The sequence below is a fragment of the Astatotilapia calliptera genome, chromosome 3, assembly GCF_900246225.1.
Source record: "Astatotilapia calliptera chromosome 3, fAstCal1.2, whole genome shotgun sequence".
NCBI classification, from domain to species: Eukaryota; Metazoa; Chordata; class Actinopteri; order Cichliformes; family Cichlidae; genus Astatotilapia; species Astatotilapia calliptera.
Genome location: NC_039304.1, coordinates 5,803,391 through 5,830,907, shown reverse-complemented (window position 1 = coordinate 5,830,907; position 27,517 = coordinate 5,803,391). Strand labels below are relative to the sequence as shown.

Here is a 27,517-nt window from a genome sequence, read left to right as displayed (position 1 = left end):
CAAAATGTGAACATTGGCATCCTCGAAAGAGTGTCCTTTATCCTTAAGATGCAGATGGACTGCTGAGTCTTGTCCTGTGGAGGTGGCTCTTCTGTGTTGTGCCATGCGCTTGTGAAGTGGCTGTTTGGCCTCTCCAATGTAGAGGTCTGAGCATTCCTCGCTGCGTTGTACAGCATACACCACATTGTTAAGTCTGTGTTTTCGAGTTTTGTCTTTCGGGTGAACCAGTTTCTGTCTGAGTGTGTTGCTGGGTCTGAAATACACTGGGATGTCATGCTTGGAGAAAACTCTCCTGAGTTTTTCTGATACACCGGCTACATAGGGGATGACAATGTTGTTGCGTCTGTCCTTCTTATCTTCCCTCGCTGGTGTCTGATCTTCTTTTCTGTGCCTCTTTGCTGACTTTAAGAACGCCCATTTAGGATAGCTGCACGTTTTGAGTGCTTCCTTTACATGTGTGTGTTCCTTCTTTTTTCCTTCCGGCTTAGAGGGAACATGTTCTGCACAGTGGTGTAGGGTCCTAATTACTCCAAGTTTGTGTTCCAGAGGGTGATGGGAGTCAAAGAGGAGGTACTGGTCCGTGTGTGTGGGCTTCCGGTAAACTTCGATGTTGAGGTTGCCGTTCTCTTCAATGTGCATGGCGCAGTCCAGGAAAGGCAAACAGTCGTCCTTTGTGTCTTCCCTGGTGAACTTGATGTTTTTATCCACAGCGTTAATGTGCACAGTGAAGGATTCCACTTCTTGTGTCTTGATTTTGACCCAGGTGTCGTCTACATATCTGTATCAGTGGCTGGGTACTCTTCCTTTGAAAGAGCCAAGAGCCTTCCTTTCCACTTCCTCCATGTAAAGGTTGGCTACAATAGGTGACACGGGGGAGCCCATGGCACAGCCATGTTTTTGTCTGTAAAAGCCTTCGTTGTATTTGAAATATGTAGTGGTGAGTCAGCAAAGAGGCACTGAAAAGAAGATCAGACACCAGCGAGGGAGGATAAGAAAGACAGGCGCAACAACATTGTCATCCCCTATGTAGCCGGTGTATCAGAAAAACTCAGGAGAGTTTTCTCCAAGCATGACATCCCGGTGCATTTCAGACCCAGCAACACGCTCAGACAAAAACTGGTTCACCCGAAAGACAAAACGCCAAAACACAGACTTAACAATGTGGTGTATGCTGTACAGTGCAGCGAGGAATGCTCAGACCTCTACATTGGAGAGACCAAACAGCCACTTCACAAGCGCATGGCACAACACAGAAGAGCCACCTCCACAGGACAAGACTCAGCAGTCCATCTGCATCTTAAGGATAAAGGACACTCTTTTGAGGATGCCAATGTTCACATTTTGGACAGAGAGGACAGATGGTTTGAAAGAGGAGTGAAAGAAGCCATCTATGTCCACTGTGAGTGACCATCTTTGAACAGAGGCGGGGGTTTACGACACCAACTCTCTGCCATCTATAATCCAGTTTTGAGTTCCCTCCCCAGACGCCTTAACGCCCACTCACATCCTGGGCCAGCTGATCTCAGGAATTCGCATGATAAGGTGGGGCCAGGTTTCACAATGAACACACCCGAAACTCTGGCTGATTGGAACCCACACCCAGTTTCACACCTTGGCTCAGGCGATTAGAGGATCATCAGGGGGTCCTTTTGTCCCTCTGTGGGGGGATACTCCCACTAGGTTTATATCTGGTACTCTCCACCATTTGACCTCAGAACTGAAGAAGCTTCTCGGATGAGAGGTGAAACGTCTTCAAGCAACTTAAAGAAGTCCAGACGCTTTTCTTTGCTTTCTGTCAGAAGTTTAGTCTTCAACAAGTGAAATACATAGTTGGGTTGAGATGGGGTGACTGACCTAGCCAATCAAGACATTTCCACTTCTTTGCTTTAATAAACTCCTGGGATGCTTTGGCCGTATATTTTAGGTCATTGTCCATCTGTATTATAAAACACTGCCCAATCAATTTGACTGCACTTAGCTGGATTTGAGCAGACAGTTTGTCTCTGAACACTTCAGAATCCACTCAGCTCCTTCTGTCCTGTGTTACATCATCAATAAACACTAGTGTCCCAGTGCCACTGGCAGCCATGCACACCCAAGTCAGCAGACTGCTTCCGTAGGACCTACTAGGCACCAACAAGACACTGTCTGGTCAATGATACACTGATAGTTAAACAAAGTGTTAAAAACCCCAGAAACATGATCACATTCCGAGTGGCCAGAGGAGATGGAAGCAGAGCAAAAAGGAACAATTATTACTTGTGATTTCACACCTGTGTGGGTGTGTGTGGGTGGGTGTGTGGTTAATCCATCACTTGGGTCAGGTCTCACAGGACACAGTAAAACTGCTTTCTCTCATGGCCTCTGCATTTTTTATCTGCCAACCTTTCAATTATTAACAGTGGAAAAACATGGAACCCCTTACTCACACACACACTTTCTCCTCATCTTCCCCCTTCAGTCTCTCTCTCACCATCCCTCTCGCCTGTCTCTGTTTCTTTGCCCTGACACCCCACCCCATGTCGCTCGACCTAAAAGCTTCGCAAAGCGTGACCTATCTGCTCACCCAAGTAAGAGGACACATGTAGAGAGACAGAGGGAGCGATGAGCATGAGAGTAACTAGGGCATATTTTATCTAAACACATACTTACACACAAACTAATTTATCCACTGGCTTCCCATTACAGCAGATCCCCAGATGTGTGTTTGTCTGTGTAATTCAATTCCTTTCACCTTAAGGATCACGGAAATTGTGGAGCTCTTGGTGCTGAAGTAGCCAGACAATTCAGGTTATAAGATTTCTGTAAGTGGTGGGGTTAGTATTTTACGTATTCGTGTTGCTAAACACCTTGCATAAGATTATCAGTGACAGACTAACGATCGCAGTGTCTGGCTAAAAGGGCTTAGTTTAAAGCCAAGAAAAATAAATAAATAAAAACAAAAATCTTGAAAGATTTCCTCAGGCTTACCATGCAATCAGATGAGTTCAATAGCACTCTGGCAAGTGTCACACTAAAATGGTTCCCTGTGCAGCTGATGCTGACAGCAAAGGTTCCAATACTGGCCTGTATTGAAGTGGAGCTCATTTATCCTCTCTGGCTATGTGAGTGACATAAGATGCTGCTGGATCAATGCTGAGGTGTGAATATTTTATGGAGGTTATCATGTATCAGGGCAGTTCCAGGATTAATTTGAGTGCAGGTAGTGTACTAACACTTGAGACCAACAAAGAAGTGGAACATATTGGAACAAGGGGTTTGATTTTAAAAGTTTTGAATCCATAGAGTTAGGAACATGAAATTTCACACTAAACCCTTTGTATGGGGAATGGGACACATTTACAGTATATCATTCTAGCATGCCTTCCTGTGTCTGAACAGATAATAACAGAACTTTGAAATAATGGACCTTCCATGATTCTCAGTTACCTGCAACAGTCTGTGGACTGTGGACTTTCTATTTCAAGGATACACAATGGATTTCAGCAAAAAATCCAAAGAATGTGATGGTTCAAATGCATTGCTTGTCTACTCCTGGCATCAGTGAGAATATTATTAGCTTAGAAATTTAGTGCAGCGCAGCATGATACAGACTTGAACATAAATTATACATTAAGATATAAAAAAAATAAAAATACACACATATAGTGTTTTGATAGTGAAAGGATTACCAAGCAGTAGATGAGGTCAATGAGACTGACCTAGTTAGTCACATGGCTGTTTTCAAATCCTCAGTTATAGGATAAAACATAGTAACGTATGTGTAATGTGAAAGGGTACTTCAAGAGTACTTCCACCAGGGCAGGGATAGCTCAGTAGGTAGAGCGGTGGCCCCATGATCGGAAGGTCGGAGGTTCGACTCCACTGAACGGCTACCCTGAGGTACCCCTGAGCAAGGTACCGTCCCTACACACTGCTCCCCGGGCGCTGCATTGGTGGCTGCCCACTGCTTCACTGGGTGAATGGGTTAAATGCAGAGGAACTATTTCCCTATGGGGACTAACACGCACACTTTACTTTACACTTTTTACACACTTTACACTTCACCAGTAAATCAAGTAATCACACAGCAAATATGTATAAGTAATGTGGTGTGTACAAGGAGTGGTAGGCCAGTCTGGTCTAATTTAATGAACTCACATAGGTGAGTATCCCAAACTTTTCTGGTACTGTCTTATTTAAATTCATCATTTCCAAGTAAATGTTGTAACCGTGTGTGCTGATACACGGGTATATATGGTGTACGCTAGTCCCTCAAATATTGTACAAGATACAATAGTGCGGGGCTCTAGCGATGGAGTATCATGAAATACTGTTGTGAACCTGGTCACACATGGAATGTGAGCATAAGTGTGTGCAAATATCAGAATACAAACTGCAGTTCACTTAATGGTGTGGGTTTCATCAGTAATGACTTTACAGAACCTACACATTTAATGTCAAAAGTAAAAATAAATCTGATTCCACTGAATTCTTGTAATTATTCTTAGCTAAACAACTATAAATGAAAGTGTTCAAAACACTGATCCCTGAGGGATGCGTGCATAATTCAGACTGAGAAGTCTTTCAGGGAGCAAACTGTGTCAACCTTAAATCAATATTAGCAAAAGATGCACCAATTTTCTCGTCCATTACCTTTGGTAAGGCATACTTAGGAAACCTCATCTGGACAAATTCATTCCGTCGGTAGGACACATAGTGCTTGGTCCGATTGCCTGTGGTGACCTGGGAAATAAGCAAAAACAACAGCAACAGCATGAATAACAGTCTAACAGTTCTACAGTTATAATATAGTCAAACAGTTTTAAATTTTTTATAGACATACAACCCATAAGTATATTACTTTAAAGGGAAAGCTGCTGAATGCGCTGAGATTAAAAACGAGGCAAGAGTGAAACAGAAAACAATTTGAGTGACACAGCATCAAGAGACATATTAAGGCTGAATTCATCCAGTCATTTAAATATTGTCCTGCAGAAAAACAATCAAATGTTCAACATCTGCAAATGTCCAGCTGACTAATTGTGGAGGTGGAGGTGCACAGTTCACCATCTGTTGCCGGTGACTCAGTCTGTGCTGATAGGTAAATGCAAAGAAACTCCTGCGCATTGCACAGACCTTGGCATTCAACTCACAAATGGGTAAAAGGCTGAATCATGCCGTCGTCCTGCTGAGTGCTCAGACGATGAAAAAGCTCACATAGCACGAACCAGAATACTCAAACAGGTGATTCTACAGTTTAGCAGAGGAAGTTGGGAGAAAAGAGACCGCACTGGTGACTGACAGTGGATTGGAACAAGAGCTGAATGTGTCATATCCCAAGTGACAGGCTCAGAAATGAGTTAACCATGTTCTGAAACAGGTGAGCAGCACTGAAACTCCTTTTTTTTTTTTGTGTTAAAAAAACCCCATTTTTTCTTTTGTCAAAATAAAAAGGAAAGGTTTATAACTTTGCATTCAGTGCTTCTATTTTTGACTTTGCCTTTTTTCCCTTCATGGAGATGTCAGTCTCTGTCATCTGAGTTCAGACTGAGCTGTGATTATTGCCATTGCTTGTGATTGAAAGGAGCAGGTAAGTTCCACTTTTCTTTAATGATAAGCATTGCAGAGGGATCAAACAAAAAAAGCCATTTTTAAAAAATGAGAGCTACTGAAGAAAGTGTCATGGACTGAGGTTTCAAAAGGAATCACTTTCTAAAGGACGGCTGGCAGAGTGGGATGAGAGCTGCATTCTCAGCTCTGACTCTGCATATTTATGTAGTGCCTTAATGTTGGAAAAGTACCCCGAAGATCTGTTTATACCATTAAGATTTTTTTTTTTTTTTTTGGACAAAATTTATACAAAGAGCCAGAGTTTCTTGTGTTTGTGAAACTTGTGTGAATAGCTGAATGTCAGAGGTTCAGTACTTCATTGCAAATCAATAAACTTGTCAGTTTCAGAAAGAAATGTTTTGGGTGAACCCCCAGCAGCTGAAAGGATTAGGACTGCAGGCTGCCAGTTGTTGAAAACGCCTTCACTTAAAATAACAAACAGGAAACCAGCAAACTAAATGAAACCCAAAATCATAATAAAAGAACAGAGCACAGTAAGGAACATGTGAACAAGAAGTTACTAGACAACAACCAACCAACTGAAGGAAGGGTTAAAACAAACAGGTGAACTTAATGAACAATGAAGGGCTTTAAAAAACTGAAAACCTCACGGGAAATGTTCACCACATAACAGCACACTGAAAGGAGAAAAAATAAAAAAAAGACTGACAAAGCACATGAAAAGCTGGCAATGCAAGTGACAAGATGTATTTGGTCTATCATCACCTCCATTTTTTTTCTTTGTCTATATGTACCTTGTTTTAGTTTCTGTACTCAGTATAGAGACTTGTGTTTAGGTATCATAATCCACAACACACTTTTTACATTAATTCTCAAAGTGTGGAGCTCTGAAAACTAATTTTCCAAAAGGTATTCCATTATTTGCTGTTCTGGACGCTTTCAAATCTACATAGTTATTCAGTTAGGTTTGAGATTATTCTAATTAGGACCTCATAGATTAAAGGTGACCAGTCAGAGCACTTTGTATCGTACTGTATTGTATTGTACTTGATGCATGCTCAATCATCCAGGTAAGTCGATCACAAAAGGTTGATTCTGTTCATCTGGACGTAGCGTTTTCAGTGGAAGAAACGTTTCATCACTCATCCAAGTGACTTCTTCAGTCTCAGTTGACTGCAGGTTTCCCCAGCCGTATAAACACTACATTTGCACAATAACTGAAACCATCTTTTGCCATCTTACAAAGCTGTGATTGCAGCCATTCCCCAACTCTCTCTGTTAATGGTATTCATGGCCTTTGATCAATGGGTTTTGATCAGTTGTTGATCAATGGTTATGATAATTTTCATATTAATGATCAAGGAACAGACCTCACCTTATAAAGTTGGGGATGAAAGTATCAACAATTACTTTAAAGGGAAAGTGACACATGCAGTAAATGTTCGCACACATACATCACTCACAGAACTGCCAGGTGTTGGGTTTCATTATAGGTAAACACGTAAGAACTGCTAGTAAAGATTGTTTGAGGTGTTGTTCTTCAAACCTGATATCTGTATGTAATGCTTGAAATATTAGGAGGATTATCCCTTAAGGATAATGGGCCAGTCTACAGTGACCTGATGAGTTTTCATTCTTCTCACAGATGCAAACACTCATGCACACATAACTTTACACATAGGGGGACAACACCCAGAGAGAGCAACTTTGTCCTACTGTGGAGATTGTCCTCTAGCATACCAGCTCATGTCTATTCTCCATGCAAATAGAATTGAACTATTGGCCACTGCAGAGTGTGCAGTACTGTACTGCATGGCAAATCAATTATAGACAAGATTAATTCCGCACACTATCACGAATAGAAATTCTTTTTCCATTTCAAGTGACAGCACTGTATGTTATCTGGGCAGCAAGAGTTTATCAGTAAAACAGACATAAAGCTGCAAATTCAGCTGTAAGCGCAAACACAGCTGCAACTGAATAGATACACTGACAGATACAACATATACACAAATGCTGAAAGAGAAATAACTGGGGAGATGCAGGTTAAAAAAAAAAAAAACTTGCTCAGTTTTTCCTTACTAGTATTATGTATATAGAACTATCTCATAGTATAAGACTTTAACTTTGTTGTTTATTGCTTTTTTATTGTAGACTGTAGTAATTTTATTCTTTTATTCTGCTGATTTAATGCAACAGTTTCTCTCGTGGGATCATTAAAGTATCTATCTACAGAGTGCTGGAAAGTAAATGCAACAAAAGCCACAGTATAGGTGCCTCTGCCTCGACCCTTGGAGGCTGCCTAGATTTTGGGTCCACTTTAGAGACGTACAGTACAAAGAATGTATTAGTCAGGAGACAAGTTTTGTTTCTGGCAAAAAAGAGGAAGAAAATAGAAGTTTTCACTATTTCACTAAGCTCGGGAAAAGATCATAATATCAATCATAATTTTTTCCTGAGACCTATGCATAACCTGAAATCTCAATTTGACTGTAATGCAGACTATATGATTATAATTCTGATAACACTCTAGCTTAAAATAATGTTTAAGCTTGGCTAAGCTATGCAATTTATCAGTATCACATCTTGAACACCCTGTGATAAGAAAAATACTAGCTTGAGAAAAATGTATTGTTCAATTTTTAATCCATCTATAAAATGATGGCCTCTACGGTTGAGTGACCAACGGATAATCCTCCTTTTGAAGTTCAGTTACTGTTTTCTAGCTCACCCCTGCATTTCCTGTCTCATGTTTTCCATATCATATAGCTTAGTGGTCAGGTTGCTGTTTGCATGTTCTTCCCATGTCTTTGTGGGTTCTCTCCAGGTACTCTGGCTTCCTTCCACAGTTCAAAGGGTTATTGAGTGATTCTAAATTGCCCATAAGTGTGAATGTGAATCAACATGGTTGTCTGTCTCTCTGTGTTAGCCCTGAAACCTGTTTGCGGTTGCAGGGCTGGAATAGGGTCCAGACTTCCTGAATTGGACAGGCAGAGGAGAACAGATGGACTATATGATCATGCAAATGCATAGGTGTACACATTTCCTCTCCCACAACACAAATAGTATTTATTAAATGTGTACAAAAATGCTGTCTACTGTGTGAAAAGCTGAACGAGTTCAAATGGAACAAAGACAAAACAATAACCTGCAACACGAGACATTAAAATAGAATTTGAAACCATCAGAGGAGCAATTCCTGTCTTCTCATTAATGCAGCAGTCAGATGTAATGTTGAGAATATTAGGTGCTGTGGAATCTAACAAATGCATCAGACAAAATGGAGTGGATACGTGACAGGATTTAAAATTTAGTTTGAATAGAATGGCAGTAGTCTGGAATATGAGAGAAGATAAGTGACATTTATATAGCACAGTGTTTCAAAGTGTAAAATAAAAACATTCATGCACATGTATTCCTCTTTTACCTTGACAAATACGTAGTCATCCTGCACCAGCAGCGAGTTGTGATCAATTTTTCCAAGGAACTGTGCCGTCACCATTTTGTCCGAGCAGTTCTGAATGAGGCAGGTGACATACAAGTAGCCTGGAGTGACATGGACAGCAACAGGACAGGAAACAGTGACACAGTCAGGAAACAGGAAGGGATAATTACTGCTGGAAATTTTAAACAAAACACATTGGCATTCTAGAATATCTTGTTAATAATTGCAATGCATCTTTGTAATTTCTGCCCCCACACCCTTGAACAGGTCCAGGCAGATCATGGATCCTCTCTGTGCCTTGCTCTGCCTGACGTCTCTTCCTGTTAAAAGTTCTTCCTTCCCACTGTCACCAAGGGCTTGCTTACCAGATGGTTGGTTTTCACTTTTGTTGGCCCATAAAGTCCCTCAACTGGACTATTTTGAAAACACATTATAAAACTGAATAAAATATAGTGTAAAATATATTTTTTATTATGTCTCAGCTACTTAATATCTGATGTGTTTAAATGTGTTGTAAAAATAAAGTAACTTAACTTGAGTAGGTTGAATATTCACAGAGATTTATGATTATTCAAACAGCATTCACAGTAATGGTACTTATACTGTACATGGAAGCTAAATACAACTATAGCTTTTAGCTGACATAATAAAAACTGTGTAATCTATGTTAAGTAGAGAAAGTAAAAGAGAAAAGGCTCAAGAATGGGGAAAAAATAGGATAGAATACAATAGAAATAAGCATAAGCTGAAGACTGCAGCTTCTGCTTTTCTGTGGCTGGCTGTTAGAGGGAGTGGAAGAAAATGTATGAGAGGAAAAACTAGGCGAAAAGAAAAATGGAGACATCATTTTCCAGACTCTATAAGATATGACAGCTTCCCCATAGACATACAGTCGTTCTAGGATCCAAATGGCCAGGAGGGATTACCCTCACACAGGCACACAGAGAGGCTAGCGCATGGTGCAAAGCTCAACCACTATTGAATTTCAACCAGCAGCTGCATCAGCAGCATCGACTCCTGAAATGCAGCCGCTATGTTCCCCCCAAAGGTGACAAGCTGGCAATAGAGAAAATACTCACACACACACACACACACACACACAACTTCACACTCTCAAGCCTGCATCCACACATGTGCGAGGTTAGCAGTTCAGATGCACTGGCTGAATCCACATTTATGGTTTGACCTTCAATTGATTACATCAGACACTCGGAAATAAGTTAAAAGTATCAGCTCAGATATAACTTAGAGCTTAACAGCATCTGAAGTGAATTAGACATTCATCAAACTGACCTTGATCTTTCAAAAATACAGGTTCTTACAGGACTCACTGAAACTTCAAATCACCATATGGCAAACAGAATCTATGCTTACTTCTCACACATGTTTAACATAAAAAAATAGATGATAGAAAATAGACTCAAAGAATTTCACACATAACTTTGGAAGTACTAACAATTACTACGACCAGATAATGAAACAAAGGGCTTCAAGCTACGTCACGGAGGGCAACTTAAACTGTGTGTCACATATATCAGTGCTGCTTCTGCCCTGCATCAGTGCCTTCTGTTTCAATTCATCCACCAACCTCCACCAAAGCTCAAGAAGAATCACTCCCTCGTTTCTGCGAGAGGCCTGGGAGCCTGAAGGTCTTGCACAGTATCTTTCCATTTCCCAAGACTGTGCGGTTCTGCACAGATATCTCAGATGTCATTCCTGGAATCTGCTGATCTGCTGGGTCACTGCTCCAAGTGTTCCAGTTACTATGTGGACCACTGTTGCCTAAACTTTCCAAATTGTCTCTCAGCCCTGGTATTTGCATTGTTTTTCATTCTTCTTGTGTTTCTTGTTCCTGATGTTGCTATCACTTGGTATCGCTACATCGAACACTACGACTGTCTTCCTCTGCTTGTCCACCACTACTATTTCTTGGTTGGTTGCCCATCACCCGTTTGTCTGTCTGTATGTGGAAGTTCCACAGAATATTACCATGGTCATTCTCAGGGCATATCTCATTTTGACTGTGTGTATGTGTGTGTGTGTGTGTGTGTGTATATATATACATATATACATATATATATATATACATATTATATATACTGTATATATATATACATACACATACACACACAAAGTCAAAATGAGATATGCCCTGAGAATGACCATGGTCTCTGTATATATATATATATGACAGAGAGGATGACTCTTTCTCCATGTCCTTTGCTAAACAGAATGGATATTAATCTACCTGGTTTAAAAATTCATAAAAGACAGTTTTACAGATGTCTGTGTTATAATGCACCATATCAAGTCACCTTCATTCACATGTGGTACATCCTATCTTCTTTATATTGATGTCTTTTACTACTTTTTTTCTAAAGTATTATCTTAGTAGAATAAAATCAACATACAACTACATAAAAGAAAATTCAAATCGGTTCAGCCTCAGGATGACGCAACTTCATATCGCATGACTGAGTCAATTCTTTTCATCAGCACTGTACTTTTCCTCCTCTGCTTTGTCTTTGTTCAGGAGGTGTGTGGTCTAATAAATGGAGTGGCTAATTTATTGAAAAGCTCAGACATTTAATCAAAGCAGCATACGGTGGAGAACTCATTAAAAAACTATTAGATTGGACTAAGTGTTCAATTCCAGCTTGTGGCACACTCATTTCTTCATGCCACTTGCTGTCCTCACATACCTGCAACCACACTCACATGGTGAAATTGGGTAGTATGACGAGGAAAACAGCAACAGGGAAACAAGGCATAGCTAAAGGGATATTATTGAGACTGTGACTATTTAAAAAATACAGAAAGCAATACATGTAATACTTGTAGAGACATGTACACATTTACAGTACTCCTAACATTACAGCGTCAATATGTGCATGAACAAGATACTCTCATGCTTTCTTCCCCTTCAATCTCCCTAATGACAAACTAATATACAAAGACACACTACCAGCTAGCATCTCTGTGCACACATGGCTCATCCATCAATCGACCACCCCATCTCCTAGGAGACTTTCCTCCCACCCCTCCAGCCCTTCTCAAACATCAGACAGCAGTCCTGGGAGCTGAGGGCAGGGCCACAGTTCCTCATCTCTCCTGTGTCCTTTTTGGTAGCATGCCACTGTTTAACCTTGGCCATGCTACGCATGACAGGGTTGGAGCAGAGGATTTGGGGGAACAGGGTGAACAGATTGGTTTAGCATGCCTGGTCGCTCCCGCCTTCCTCAACTATCTATCTGGGCACAGAAGCAAGGAGAGGAAGAGGGAGGAGAATGAGAAAGATGAGGCCATGTGCCCCAGGAAGAGCTCCCCTAACTGGGCAGTCAGCCCAGACAGACAGCCTCTCATCTTCACTATCCACAAACACAGGGAGCTTTGTTCAGCCCGACAGATTTCACAATGCAGGCAGCATCTTTCTGTGTGTGGGTTAAAAGATTGCTCGTCTCCTCCTCAAGAGGTTCAGATTTTAATGGCCATTTATAATAGGGAGGTTTATTGAGAATGGAACAGCAAATATAATAAACACATCCTTCATTGTGCCCTTCAGAGTCTGCCACTCCTATCTGACTTTGCCTGCTCAGGTTTATTTAGAGGTTATAGTTTAGAATTTAGGATTATAGTTTGGGAGACTGAGAGAAGATGAAGTCAAGATGTGAATAAAGAGTCTGAACATTTGCCACCTTCATTGACAAATGCACAATCTCAAATACACATTTCTATTACCCTCTTGGCCCTCTGTGTGGAGGTGTTCGTCTGTCACTCAGGAGATATGATAATCCAAATTCACTGGTGTGAGTATTTAGCTTATCCATTAATTCCCCACTGACCCCTCACACATAAACACTACCAACACTCCCACACCAAGGTCATTCGGTAATCTCTTCTTTTACTTGCTTTTACATTGTAGTGCTAGCGCTGCCTGGATAGGTAAAACACATTATCCTCTACCTCAAGAATTCTTAAAGAGAAGTTGATCCTCATGTCATAGTTGAACTGAATGAGGCATCAGTCATATCTGGCAAGGATATTTCAAGAAACAAAATTCATTACCATCAATCCGGCATAGGGCCATATTGGCCTGTGCAAATCCAAATCACTCCTTACAGATTTACTAAAAAGGCACAGTGACGGTTTTGCTTTGATTGTCATGTGACCTAAGATTGGTTACGTCTTTGACTTTGAATCCTTAGTTAACATATCTGAGGTTGAGTTTCTGTTTAGGTATTTCTGTACTCTATTGCATGAAGTTTTAATTCTTATTTTTTGAGGTTTAGATTTTTGAGGGGTTTTTTTTAGGATCTCTGCCTGGGTTTTATTACTCTCATAAAGCTTTTCAATTTTCTAATATTATTTCTAGTGCTGTCAATAGATTAAAAATATTTAACTAATTAATCTCACAATTTTCTGTAATTAATCACAATTAATAGCAATTACTTGATCAATAGCCTGGTTTCAATTACTTTTTTTTTTCAACTTAATATTTACGCTTGTAACTGACATTTATGCAATATAATGAAGTAAATGCAGAATAACCACAAAGAATGTATGCTTAAATTCAAAGAGAATTTAAATAGTTTTCTTGCATCTTTTAACACAGGTTATTTTCTGTGAAACTTTTTTAAAAACCTATATACTAATAGGTAAGTATACACCAATATATAATATATATTAGTGCTGTCAAACAATTAAAATGTTTAATCAGATTCATCACAGGGTTACAGTGGATTAATTTTGATTAATCACAATTAAATATCATTCATTTTTATTCTATATTAATCGCATTTCATTTTGCATGAGCAAACAGACTCAAGAAAAAAGGGAGAATGTACGCACTTTCATGTTGCAATCCACTTGGCAATTGTGTCAGTCAACATGTCTGAGGCAGTGTTGCCAACTCCTCAGTAAGGAAAATCGCTATTGGTTGTCCTAAAAGTCGCTAAATGACATCATAACCTAATTTGCATAATTGGTCATGCTAATATAATTGTAACCTACGCTGTTGGAGACAGAAATAACATCGTGGAAGAAACATAAAGTGAGCAAAAAACGTCCTAAATGCATTTAGAATTTATTTAGAACTACAAATTAAATTTCGTTTAACAATTATTGTTTTTTAATGTCACAATTCCAACCCTGCTCCTTTATCCGGGCTTCGACTGGCAAAAGTGACCCGAAATAGGCACTCTGGTGGAGTTACTTTATGTGTGTGTGTGTTTATAAGTAGTTTTAAACCTTGTGATCCACAAAACAGCATGAGAGTAAAAGAAGAACTGACTGCATTACAGTCAGTGCGGGAGCAGCGGCTTCGCTCATGCGCGGTTCATTTGCAGTTTGGACGCATAGGTGTGAACATCTCCTGCAGCTGGGGGAGGACTATCCTCTGCCCGTGAGCGCTTTAGCACGGGTGAGGTGCCCACGGCAGCACTGCTGCTTGTTGAGAGTAAGAGCAATACGCCCTTTCACGTTAAAAAGTCGTCATAAGTAAGTCTCCAATAACACCAGAAAAAGTCGCCAGATTTGTCGCTAGAAGCTTTTTAGAAAAAAGTCGCTAAGGGGGTCTGAAAACCCGCCAAATATAGCGACAAAGTCGCTAAGTTGGCAACACTGGTCTGAGGTAGACTTACTGAGTCCCCGATTCTCCGTGAGTGGTTTGTCGCAAGCTTGGTGACGCGTTAGCCAAAGTCCTAGCAGCATCCCCGGCTAACGTATGCTTCACGTCAGTGTGATATTTTAAGCTGGAAGTGCTTCGGTAAAAAGAAAATTCCTTCTTGCATAATTTGCATAATACTTTATGTCGGTTGACTGTTCCGTCTTGTTATTTCTTTAATACTCAAATTTCCATTGAGAGGGCCAATGTGCATCTTCCATATTGAGTTGATTGGTTCAGCTGCCCATCACTACCAGATCAGCTGCCCATTTGCGCATGTGCAAAGGTAACTCTATTTGGACAAACTACCCGAAATGCATTGACAGAAACATTTTAGGGATTTTGAGTCATTCTGCACTCCAGATGCGTTAATTGCGCTAAAAAAAAGTATCACATTGACCGTGATGGCAGATGAATTTGCATTAACATGTTAATTTTCACAGCACTAATTATTTCCTTTTGGTTTTGCCTTAAGGCTATTATTAATTCTGTCCTTCCCTGAATTCAGAGTGAGTTCTCTTGTGCCTTTAGTTGGGTTCTTTGTTATTTTAACAGTTTAAAATTAGTTGTCTCTTGTGTCTTCCTTTAAGCTTTTTTTTTTTTTTTTTTTGCCTGTCCCGTTTGGCTCTTTTGCCATCAGAATTGTTGTCTAAAGGCAAAGAAAGATGCCCAACGGATTTACTTTACCGGATTTACTTCCTTTAAGCTTGACTTCATCCCCTGTGATTGTCTTGATTACTGTCACCTATGTCTCATTACCCTCCTGTTTCTAGTTAAAGTGTATATATAGTCCTGTGCTTCTCCTTAGACTTGTCTGTAGTTTTTATCTTCCTCTGTTTGCTCTTAGTTTTGCCTGTTTCCCTGCAAAGACCTTAAAGTTCTGCTTGTATTCGGATTTGGCTGTAGGCATTGCATTCAACCTAATAAAGGTTCACCTTTTTGTTTAAAATCCTGTATTTTGGTCCTCTACCCATCAGCTTGTGATAGTGCCAGTTAATGTATTTTAATAACATGCTTTTAAACCCAAGAAAGAATACACCTGGTAGCATTTCAAATTTCAAGTCTCTTTGCTGATTAGCTGTTTGCTATTAGTAGTATAAAATTGGACCAAAGCTAAACCTTGTGCTTTATTTTACCTCTAGATTTATATCAACTTATAGAAATTCTAATAAACTTTGATCTTCTCTGACCAAGTGCTAACATTATAACAAGATGAGTGGGCTAGTGGAAGATCACTGCACCTCCACTTGTATCTTGCATCTCCATGTGCACCAGATCAGGATCCACATCCACACCAGATACAGACCTGGAACACAGAAGACAATCATGTCAGATGTAGATCAGACTTCAAGCTTAAAACCACATATGACTAGTCCAAGCAACACAACAGTAAAGCACAGTCAATACAATATGTTTTTTTAATAATAACAATTTGTCACTTTAATGTTTTTAGAATTTTACTTCTATATTTCCCTTTTTTACATTTTCTAATTTTAATATTGGAGCAAGACAGAAAATATGGAGAAATAAAACATGGAACAAATGGCATGACCGCACAAATTCGCTGCATTCTGTCAAATGATGTGTGTTTTAGATGTTCACATAACATGGTGAACCCAGGAAAACGTTTTTATTCATGACTCAAACCTGTTAGGGTGGTGGATGGATGTAAATGTAGAAACATTTAAGTTTGAGTGTATCATTTTAATCTTTTAAATTCAAAATCAAAGGTTAAGAAATGCTTTCCACTGTTTTTATGGAATTACCAATGTTATATGTCTAAGTTTGCAGGGGAAGACCATCTAGAACTAAACCATTCAATCATAATTTTAGACAACTTGTACACGTTGATTTCTACGCTAATTTTATTTTAGCCAATCCAGACAAAGCCCCTCCCACTACCCTGAATTCGATAGGCAGAAAATGTATGGCTGGATGGATAATATGTTATAATGTACAGTCACTGTCCACAACCCCTTTTTTCACTGGTCAGCACTTCCTGGAAAATGCACTTATCCTAACTCATGTTAACGTAGTATACTTTAAAACCATCAAAATGTTCATATGCTCCTTTTTAAAAGCACACGGATGTATACAAAAGTGCATTTGCTCTGTCTGCCCTTCAGTGACTGGTAAACTAAACAGTTCATCTGAGTAGAACTGCATAATGTAGTCTGTAAAATATCCCCCTGGCCAGTAAAGACACAGTGGAGATTTAAAACCTTGTTACTTTTCCTATAAAGAGATTTTACAAGCAATTAGCAGACTGTGAGGGGAAGGGGAAGCAAGGTAGGAAAAGAGTTATGAGGGGTAAGGAATATCAGTCATATTGTAGGTAAAGAGAGAGCTCATAGAGGACGCTTCAGAAAAAACACTACCCACGTGAAACAGTTTACTTAAAAAATCTTATGTATTACTTTAAATAAGTTACACATTAATAAGTAATAAATAAGTCACATTTCTTTCAGCATTAGAATAATTATCACTCACTGCTTGTTTTTCATTGCTGGGATGATACACATACGTCTCATACTCTATACATGGTGCAGGTAAAATATATATTTCTTATTAAAAACATTATTAAAAGTATTCTAAAAATTATTTGGTCGTACTAAATGCAAATGACATTTCAAAATTTTGCCAATGGTACGTTATTGTTTGTGCAATACATAAAACTTAACTTGATTGAATGGAATAAAGTGGTCATTAATAGCCAATTCAAAATCAAGTCTATTATCCAGAAAGTCTTTTCTGTTTAACAAAAACAGCTGCCAACAAATGTGGTTCATCTACAAAACCAAGTTTGCTTCTGGGCTCAGTCCAGTTACTGCTAGTCAGATGTCTATGGAATGGGTACATCGTACAAATATAAGAGGTCACCACAATTTAAACAGTGGATGATGAAAAGCGACTGCAGAAACAAGAAGAAGAGAACTCATTATCCATCTGTTAGCCTAATATCAGAAAGAATGTTCAGCTTGTTAAGGGGCATATGAAGGAATGACTGGCAGCAGAGACTATGATGAAATGTCAGTGATGTATAGTGATTTATACCAATGACAGTTAAACTTTTCTAATAGAGCGACTGAAGTGAGCACAGCTTAGAGTAGGGGGTCCATTTCAGCTTATCACAGCGGTAAAGAGAATATAGGAGAACTACTTATGTAAGCCTTAGAATGGGACTAGGGACCAGCTATCAGCTACAAAACAGCACGTCCATATTTACCTTCAGTATGGTATTGTGTCCACTTTAACAGATTTCTTTTTAAAGACTGACTTTTACCCTGGACAGCAGAGTATCCAAGAAAGGAGGGACAGAGCGCAATAACATGGAATAACATGTCCAGAAGCAGAATCAAACCTGGATCTCTGGAGTAGCCTTTCAGCATATAGTTCACCTGTTTAATCCACTCTAATAGATTTCCATTGGCATGTACCTCAATGTAATTTATTTTGCGTTGACACTAATGCACAGCAATGCCGAAATACTCCTTTTGCCAGGTTTTAGGATGTTCCTCTTCTTGTTAGTCGCCAATCAGGCTTTAAGCAAACACTGGGCATTTGAAATGTCCTTATCAATAGCTAAATCTTTGTCTGCCTGACATTTGCAGTTTTCTTTTCTTTTCTTTTTTTTTAACTTTCTGTATTTATTTTTACTGTATATATACTTTAAGGTTCTGGACCTGATCAAGAGTCTTGCTGCTTGTTCCCATCTATTAGAAAACCCATGAGCAAACGTCCCATGTCCTCCTTGACCTATCTTGGAAACTTGCATGTTTCTTTGGATAGAAGTGTCAGCTCCAAGCATGCAATGTGAATTCAGACTGAAGGTGAATTTGCACTTTGAGAAATGTTACCCCTCGGCCATCTAGTGAATGATTTCAATGGACTGAATGGCTTTAATGGAATCTTCTACCACTGCCGTGCAGATGACACCCAGTGACACTTTTCTGTCAAGCCCAAAACCTTGACAGCCTCTTGACATTGTTGTACCCAAACTGTGGAACAGCCTTCCTCAGACTATTAAAACAGCAGATTCTGTTATTTGTTTTAAAACAACTGCTGAAAACTCATTTTTTATAGGTTAGTGTTTCCTTAATCTTTTCACCTTCATTTTTTGGCCATAGTTTGCAACCATGCATGCATGTATGTGTGTATGATGGAACAAAAGAGCATGTCTGTTTTTGTGTCTGTATGTTCAAACATGTACACTTATCTCCTGTACATATATATCTCTGTTTTGAAAAGTGCTATACAAATAAATTCTTCTTCTTCTTCTCGTTATTATTATTATTATACAAGCTGTTTTCTTCACCTATTCTTAAACATTTTACTTTTGTTTTTAGTTGTCAGCCTTGCAATGTCAGTTTAATTTCAATAAACAGCTTTTTCATTTTATTGAGAATGACAAACAAAACGTTTACAACCTAGCATCACAAAAACAAGGTCCACTGGAACACATTTAGCTAGACCAGCCTAAAGGCAGATTGATTTTAATGTGATATTTTTTGTGTGATTTATGTGCACTTGCAGGAAGACTTCTGGTCTCTGCTATTCCTGTTACAGCTGATATGACTGGCTAAATTCAGATCCCAAAACTCTAACAACATGCATTTACAGTGTGTATGTATGTAAAACCTTAGCCACATATATAAACTTTTGAATGGAGGACCACAATCTTTATGATATTAGTGGTATGGAGCTCAGTTTCCTATAATCAATAGTTATATAGAAAACAAAAACAAAACAAAACAAATCAAATAAACTAAAAAAATAAAACCACCAAAACAATTCTTGGTATTTAGTTAAACATAGACAATTCACAGGCAGTCACACAGACAGACAAAATTGCACAGGAACCATTTATTGGAAAAACAATAGTCAGTAAAGTCAGTAATTCATCCATTCCATATAGACAATTAGGACCAAGCTTTGTAAAGATCAAAGTAAAAGTTTTGTAAAGACCAACTGAAGCAATAGGCCACTGGCTATATGATGGCACTTGGCGAGGGGTATTAAGTCAAGCGGTCAGCAATTTTTGCCAGTTTAATCTGCTCTTATATTGTATGGTTAAATGGTCACTCTGTTTTCCAGGTGTTTCTGAGTAAATATTGGATGGGTAGCCAATATTTAAAGGTTAAGATTTTGGAGCCATTTTTCATGGTTTCCAAAATATGAATTTTGAAAACAAGTCCATAACTTTTAATCTTGTGCCACTATTAAGTCAAAACCAAATGTTATTCACAGAAAAACAAAAAAAAATGTTTAATCCACAAGTTACAGTAAGAATTACATAATATAGCTCTCATTGCAGGGGTCTAAAACCCAGAGCCAACTCTTACTTGAGTATGTAACTTAAGTCTAAAAAAGGAAGCACTTAGGGTGTTTCTCTTCCTATATGGCACCCTTCCACAATCTCTCAATTTTTACATTGCAGAGAGGATGATTTGTGAGTTAGCACTGGTGGTATAAATCATAGTTGCTTGGGTGTGTGAACCAGCTCATTTAATATTTGCAAAGAGAGGACAGGAACTCCTTCAGAAATGCCTTTCTGACCTTTAAAAGATGGGAAAGAGGGACTCAATAGTATTTGAATGCTGCACATTTGAACTTATAATTTTACAATAATGCCTATTTTACATGAATGAGTAACATGAAGCTTAATTCAAATGGGAGAAAATGGTAAAAGAAAACAGATGAATAGAAGAATGAAAAAGGAGATAAAATATGAAGACTAGAGTTAGGAGGAGACATACTGGAAGATATATGATCGTGAAAGCTGTGAAATATTACATGTGACAATAAGAGCCATTTACTTTCTTCTGCTTTCTGTTTCTCTCTGGGATGAGATGACAGCCTTATTATAAAACACTCTGCAGTAATTTCCCACAATTTTGACCCCTGTGCATTACAACCAACGTGAGCATTGAAAGGATAGGAAACACCTGACCTCGAAAAGATTCCTATCCAAGCAGGTTTTTCAGGTTTGCTTCTGAGCAAAGTTTCTTTTTTTTTTTTTAAAGTATATTGCCTCACATCAGCTCTACCAATCTATTGAAGGTTGTTTACCTTGGTTAACTTTAATAGATTAATGATTGTTAAGATAGAAATCCACAGTTTTCATGCAAAATGCAATGCATAGTTGTACTTGGGATGTAAATTACCCCTCTCGTCTAAGTTGTTGCATTTGCTAAAAAGTTTGTTTTATCCCTGGTGGGAGTCATTTTCACATATTTATTAACTCTTAAAAGAAAAATCTGCTGCTCTTAGTAAATGAAACAGGATGCCTCCTTCCTGCCATCTGGAGATTTATGTATAAAAGACAATGGTGCTTTGCAGGAAAACCGAAAAATCTACCATCACAGCAACCTCTCTCTCTCTACCTCTTGGTGTGTTTGCTTGTTGCTCTGTGTATATGTGTCTGCTTACTCCACGTTACCTTAGGGGGGCAGGATCCTCCTGGGATCTCAGCCCTCGCCCTGATGTGCCTCAAGCAATCAATCACCTGTGAATCAGCTGGCAATCAGCTGACTGCTATTTAAACTGGGACCTGACCTTCAGTCTCTGTCTGAGTGTTGTCCAACTGTCGTAGTGATTGCCTTGCCCATCTGTAAGTCTCTTTCATTATTGTTAGCACAAAGATTTCAAATGTTAGCTGTGGTTACCTGTGGAGAGTGTTTTGCATGGCTGAGAGAAGAGATTCTGTCCTGGGAACACTGGAGATCAGATGCTGGATTTTGTAAATACAAGACTTTTGAACTAAGAACTGCTGAAAGACTTTATAAATAGCACAACTCTCCTGCACTGTAAATAAAGCCACTGCAATGTCATTGATTTCATAATAAATATTAAAGCTGGTCAAATAATGCCAGTGAAAGCCATTTAAAACTATTTATATTGTTCTATGAGAGAGAGCGAGAGAGAGAGAAACACACACACACACACCTGGTCTTGCCCCCCCCCTCTCTCTCCACCACTTGGCAATGGCCAATTTTTTTTTTATGTTTGTGTAATGTTAATCCACCAATGTTGTTGGTTGTTCAAGCTCTTTAAATGAAATTATATTATTAATGTTAGAATATAATTTTGTTGTTTTTCATTCATATTTTTGTTTCATTTTCATCAAATTTAATGTTTTACAATATAAAACAGAAGAAAATTTTAAAGCATATTAATTTTCTTTGATTAAGTTGGCAAATTACTGAAAATTTTCTGAACAGAACATTTTGTGCTTGAATGCTTGATTAATTTCTGATAAATCCAGTCTGCCAGCTCAAATGTGGGTATAAAATGTGAATTCAGTTTGAAATTCCTCCTCATTTTAAAATGGGAACATGCAGAGAGCTCTTTGAAAAGGGAATAGTCTACATTGAAGCACTTTGTGATGCTGTGATGGTCTTTGAGACAAATAGAGCAAGACTTCAAGTGTTCTCACAGTGTGGTCAAGTGTGCTTTGGAGTCTGGCCCTTACAGAATGCACCAAGGAAGAGGAAGAAATGAAAGCTGACTGAAGCAGATCTCAGGCACCTTAAGACTTTAAGTAGTATAGACAGAAGGAGGACCACTGCTGCTTCAGGCAGCAAAAAAGGTAAATGTTTTTAGATCATATTATAAGAAAGTCTCCAGACTGACCATAAGCAAATGACTGAATGAACAAGGCTGAAGGGAAACTTAACTTCTAAGAAGCCATTATCTGTGCAATGTCACAAATTGCACAGATTGCAAACATCCACAAAAATTTTGATGCTAGCATAATATAATGAACAAAAAATTCTAGCAAATCACCTTGGTTCATCAAGATGTAGACTGAAATGGATTGCTCATGGGTTTATATACCAACAAGAGAATGACCCAAAACATATTTCAAAACTGTGCACAAACTATGTGAAAAAGGAATCTAGAGAACTAGAACTGTTGGACTGGCCAAGTCTAAGTCCAAACTTGAAAAATATTGAGCAGATTTGAGATTTGGTGGATTCGAAGACAGGTTGGACAAAAGTTCCATTGGGAAACTTTGTGGGACAAACCAAAAACTATTTGTTTTTGACAGATTTTTAAAATATGTATTTTCCTGTTTTTATGACAGGTGGTTATCTATCCATCCAGCACATAACAGCAGGGTGCAAGATGCTAGCAGGCAGGGCATACATGGAACGCCATAACCAAGTGATTTGGATAGTATACAGGAACACCTGTGCCAGGTATAGCAAGGATGTTCCAAAGTCAAAACGGGATTTGCATTCTCAACGACCAAGGTAAGTTTCTGTGGAACTTCCAGATACAGACGGAAAAACCGGACATGGTAGTGGTGGACAATCAGAGGAAGACAGTAATAGTGATAGATGTAGCGATACCGAATGACAGCAACATCAAGAAGAAGGAACACGAGAAGTTGGAGAAGTACTAAGGGCTCAGAGAAGAGCTCGAGAAGATGTGGAGGGCAAAGGTAACAGTGGTCCCAGTGGTAAACGGGACCCCAAGCTGGGCAAGTGGCTCCAGCAGATCCAGGAACAACTGAGATCTCTGTCTAGAAGAGCAAAGTCCTACACTGTAAAAAAAATCCTAATATAAAAGTATTTTACTGTGTATTTTACAGTTTTGTTCTGTTCTTCTAGAATATCATTAAATTTACATAAATGGACTGTGATTTCACATTTTAAATGTAAATTAACGTAAAATCACTGTAATGTAATAAAACATAATTTTCTTGTTGTCTAAATGTATCTGTCTGTACATATATGCATATTTAGATTGTTAAAATACATTCACAAATGTATCATGATTTCACAAATATTTGTCCGTTATTTGAAAGATTGAACTGTTAAATTCAAATGTAATGCTATGGAAAAATATATAAAATCATCATTGATCACAATCTTTTTCTACAGAATACAGAGTAAGTATGTATCTGTCAAGGTAAACAGGATAAGGTTCATCACAATCACCATCTTATGTTGGCATATTTAAATTATACATAAACTGATGTGGATGTCATTTCTTCTTCAACTGAAGGGCAAAATATAAAATTAAGGGAACAATTGTAATAATTCATATACTTAACGTTTTCTAATCTAGTATTTGACTTCTGTGGAGCAGCTGTAGCCCATTAGAGTTAGTTAGTGAGTTTTAAAAATGTTAGTAAGTGTAATTTTTTACGAAGCCCCATCTTCTCATTTTTATACTAATGTAACCCCCAGTTCTGCGCTTAATGAGTATTACTACTTTCAAAGAGACCTTTCTATTCTGGCGCCATAGGTTCTTATTGGATTGTGTATAATTTAAAACCTGAAATGAATGAAATTCTCATGGACTCAAACAAAGGACATGTCTTTGTGCTTGTCCTGTTAGGTCACTCTGTAGCATTTGATACTGTTGTTCACAATATTTTTCAACATAAATTTAGATTAAACTGTTAATCTCTGTTAAAATTGTTAAAGAAAATACATTCCAATGGTTTAAATTGTATGTACCTGATAGATTTTGTTCATGTAAGCTGATAGTCTTCTCCACAAAGTTTGTCATGGAGTTCCACAGGGTTCTGTGGTGGGATCCATACTTTTTTATATTATACATGCGTCCCTTAGAGATATTATCAGAAAACACTGCATACATTTTTATTGCTACGTAGATAATACCCAGTATGATTCATTTTCGAAGCCAGATGACACAAGTCATATACTTTGGCTACTGGCATATTTTAAAGACATAAGGATGTCCCATAATTTCCTTCCAATATTCAGACAAAACTGAGGTTATTATATGTTTAATTGCATTCTGAATCTGGTTGGCATTACCATACCAGGATAAGTCATATATAATGCACATTATATGCACATTATGACTAATGTGCATATTAAACAATTATGTAGAACTTGTTTCTTTCTTCTGCACGATATCTCTGTCTTATATCTGCATTCATTATTTTTATGCTGGACTATTGTTTTTTATCGTTATCAGGTCATTCTTAAAGTTCACTAAGCCCCCAGTTAATCCAAAATGCTGTTGCCAGAGTACTGACAGGGATGATAAAGCGAGTTCATTCTTGTCCAATATTAGCTTCTCTTCAGCGGCACCCAGTTAAATCCTTCAAATAGAGCCTTCAACTTTCAGCAGGCCTCCTTCCTGTGGAACCAGCTTCCAGTTTGTTTTCATGAGACATACAGCCTCTCTACTTTTAAGAAAACTTTCCTTTTTGATAAAGCTAACAGTTAAGGCTAGACATATGACCCGTTATGTAGCTATAGGATCAAAGTCCTAAGAGACTTGATGCGATGAACTAAGCAGTTCTTCACCATTCAGCTCTCACTCTCCCCACATATTTATATACCAGTGGAGCCATATAACTACTTTTGAACTTTTTTTGATAGATAACCTGGCATTCCCTGAGCCCTGGCTCTGCCAGAGGTTGTCCTTTCTACAACTGCAAACTTGTCTAGGGGTTGCTTGATTGTTGAGGTTTTCTCCAGAATAATGTAGGCTTCTTACCTTACAATGTGACTGTTATTGTGATTTGGTACTAAATTGAACTTAAGTGAACTGAAATAACCTTAAGCAGTTCAAATTTTCTTTTCGTCTGTGTTTATTATAGCCTTCAACACCCATCTCAAAGTAAATTCAAAATAAAGTCCTTGTACTTGTATTTTCATTCCTCTCTTCCTTAACTTATCGGGATCCTTGCAAAACACTGACATATGTTCAAGAACCAGTATTAATCATCTTTGCATAAAGAAACAGAAAATTTTCTGTTTGGTTGCAACCTTAGTTCTCACAGTTTCTAAAACTATATATCAGTGAAGAAGTTATCAGAGGCCTGTAGAGCAAACCTAGAGACTGAGTCAGGCAAGTGTGGTACTGTCAGGTTTATCCTTTGGTTTTCAGGGTAAACACAAAGGTTATCTTCTTAATGGGTACACCGCCATGGTAAGATATGCTGCAGGCCTAATATGCTCTGGTGCATGTTATCCTTTAGAAAAGACACGAACATGTACAAAACCACAACATAATTACCAATCAGTTCTTTCCAACAAAATCCCTAGAACTTCAGTATTTAGGTAGTAGAAAGGAGTGTAGTTCTAGAGATAGTATTTGTCTTTATCTGACAAGCATCAATAAGAAATGGAGATTCTTAGGGAACAACGGCATTCCCTTCTTTTTAAATCACACATTCTTATGTACCAACTTGCAGATGTATTATCTGTTTAACATCTTTCAATATTTTTAATATAGTCTCTTCATTTGTAAATTATACTGCTTTGCTGCAAGTAGACTAGTCCGTGTCTATGATTAATCAAATTGCACAGTTTTATGTGACCAGACTCATAAAAAGAAGAATCTGGGTTGACTGATCCACCTTCAGTTACTGATGTTGCTGTTGTTTGAATAAGTGACTCGAAATAAGAAAAAGATATCCTGGGTATCATGAACTTGCTTAGTAATGCTGGCCCCAGCTGTGATACAAACACAGCTGCATTCTTGGCATCTTATCCATCAAATGTTATAAAATTAAGTTAGACTGACCAGAAAACTCTGTCCTTTGTCACTCTCTCCTGCAGTAATGTCCACTTGCGGCCCAGATCTGCTGAAGCAAAGAGCTGGACAAAAAAAACAAAAAACCCCACACAATTAGACAGAAAAAAGCACAATTTCCATGTAGCATAATGTATCTCCAGATTATTGCCAGCTGTTTATTTTACAATGGAGGTCACTATAGAAAATTATTCATCCAATCAATTTACTACATTTCATACATTAAAACTGAGCTCACATATTAATCATAACAGGTTTGGCAGCCGTGTGTGTCAGCGTGACAAGGTGTGTGCATTGAGTGTGTATTAGCTGACACACACACACACAAACAACACTTGCACCTTCTCATTCTGCTCAGCTCCTGCCTATCTCACTCATGGTCATCGGAAAATAAATGTAATCAGTGACGACAAGCTAATCCTAAAGCACATTCTTTTGTCGCTGTGAAAAAGAGAAATGAAGGTTGACCTTGATGTAAATATGTGTCTGCCCTCACAAACCGTAATTTGAAAATGATCCTCACATCATTCTCCAGCTAAATGATTTTTTTTGTTCTGTTTGAATGGATTCCTCGTTTCCATCTGCAGCCTGCCCATATGGAACAGATTAAAACCTAATTGAATTTCTTGCTTAATTATGTGTAAATTATTGAAGTGGAGGAGGAGTTGAGCCAATTCAAGCTTATTAACTATTCAAACTTATGTCTCACCTACTTAAATATCTTGAGCTTCATTTCCATTTTGGTTTTCAGGGTCTTTTTATTTAAGCCCAAACACCACTTTTTACATTGGGTTTTAATTACTTAATTAAATGTACAGCACTTTGTGTCAGCTGTGGTTGTTTTAAAGTGCTTTATAAATAAAGTTGATGATGATGATGATGATGTTAATTCAGTCGGTGCAAAAAATAAGGACTTTGATGAATACAAGTAGTTGTTTGGTGGTTTGTGCAACAAAACAAAATGAAATTACATTTTGTTGATCTTGATAGATTGTTAAAGTGTTAATTTATTAGTTTTTAAAAAGGTATTATCCAAAAAAATGAATTCATAATATACAGATAAGTACAAAGACTGTGGCAGATAAACTAAACTAAACCATACTGATACCATATGAAAACAAACTGCCCTTTAATTCAATATTTTTAGTGTATGATTGGTGAATTACCCAGGTGTGGTGGTAGACAACAACGTGAAATATAGCTGCGCTGTCTCCAAAAGTACCTGGATGATTACCTGGATGAATACCTTACCTGTATGATTGAGTATGCATCAAGACATAGCTGTGCTGTTTCCACATAGGCGACTATAGTCAGCTAACATAATAACATAA

At 38.3% G+C, this 27,517-nt stretch overlaps 1 protein-coding gene across 5 annotated transcripts in view; it reads right to left on the bottom strand.

The window, feature by feature from the left end:
* Positions 1 to 27,517, bottom strand: part of sorcs2 (sortilin-related VPS10 domain containing receptor 2) — a 367,598-nt gene that overhangs the window by 55,856 nt on the left and 284,225 nt on the right. For all 5 annotated transcript variants that reach the window (XM_026160567.1, XM_026160560.1, XM_026160578.1 and 2 more), the window contains exons 5-8: positions 26,178 to 26,251; positions 15,902 to 15,966; positions 8,981 to 9,099; positions 4,636 to 4,725 (exon numbers count right to left, since the gene is read on the bottom strand). In XM_026160567.1, coding sequence (XP_026016352.1) covers positions 4,636 to 4,725; positions 8,981 to 9,099; positions 15,902 to 15,966; positions 26,178 to 26,251 — 348 coding nt within the window. The remainder of the gene's footprint in view (positions 1 to 4,635; positions 4,726 to 8,980; positions 9,100 to 15,901; positions 15,967 to 26,177; positions 26,252 to 27,517) is intronic.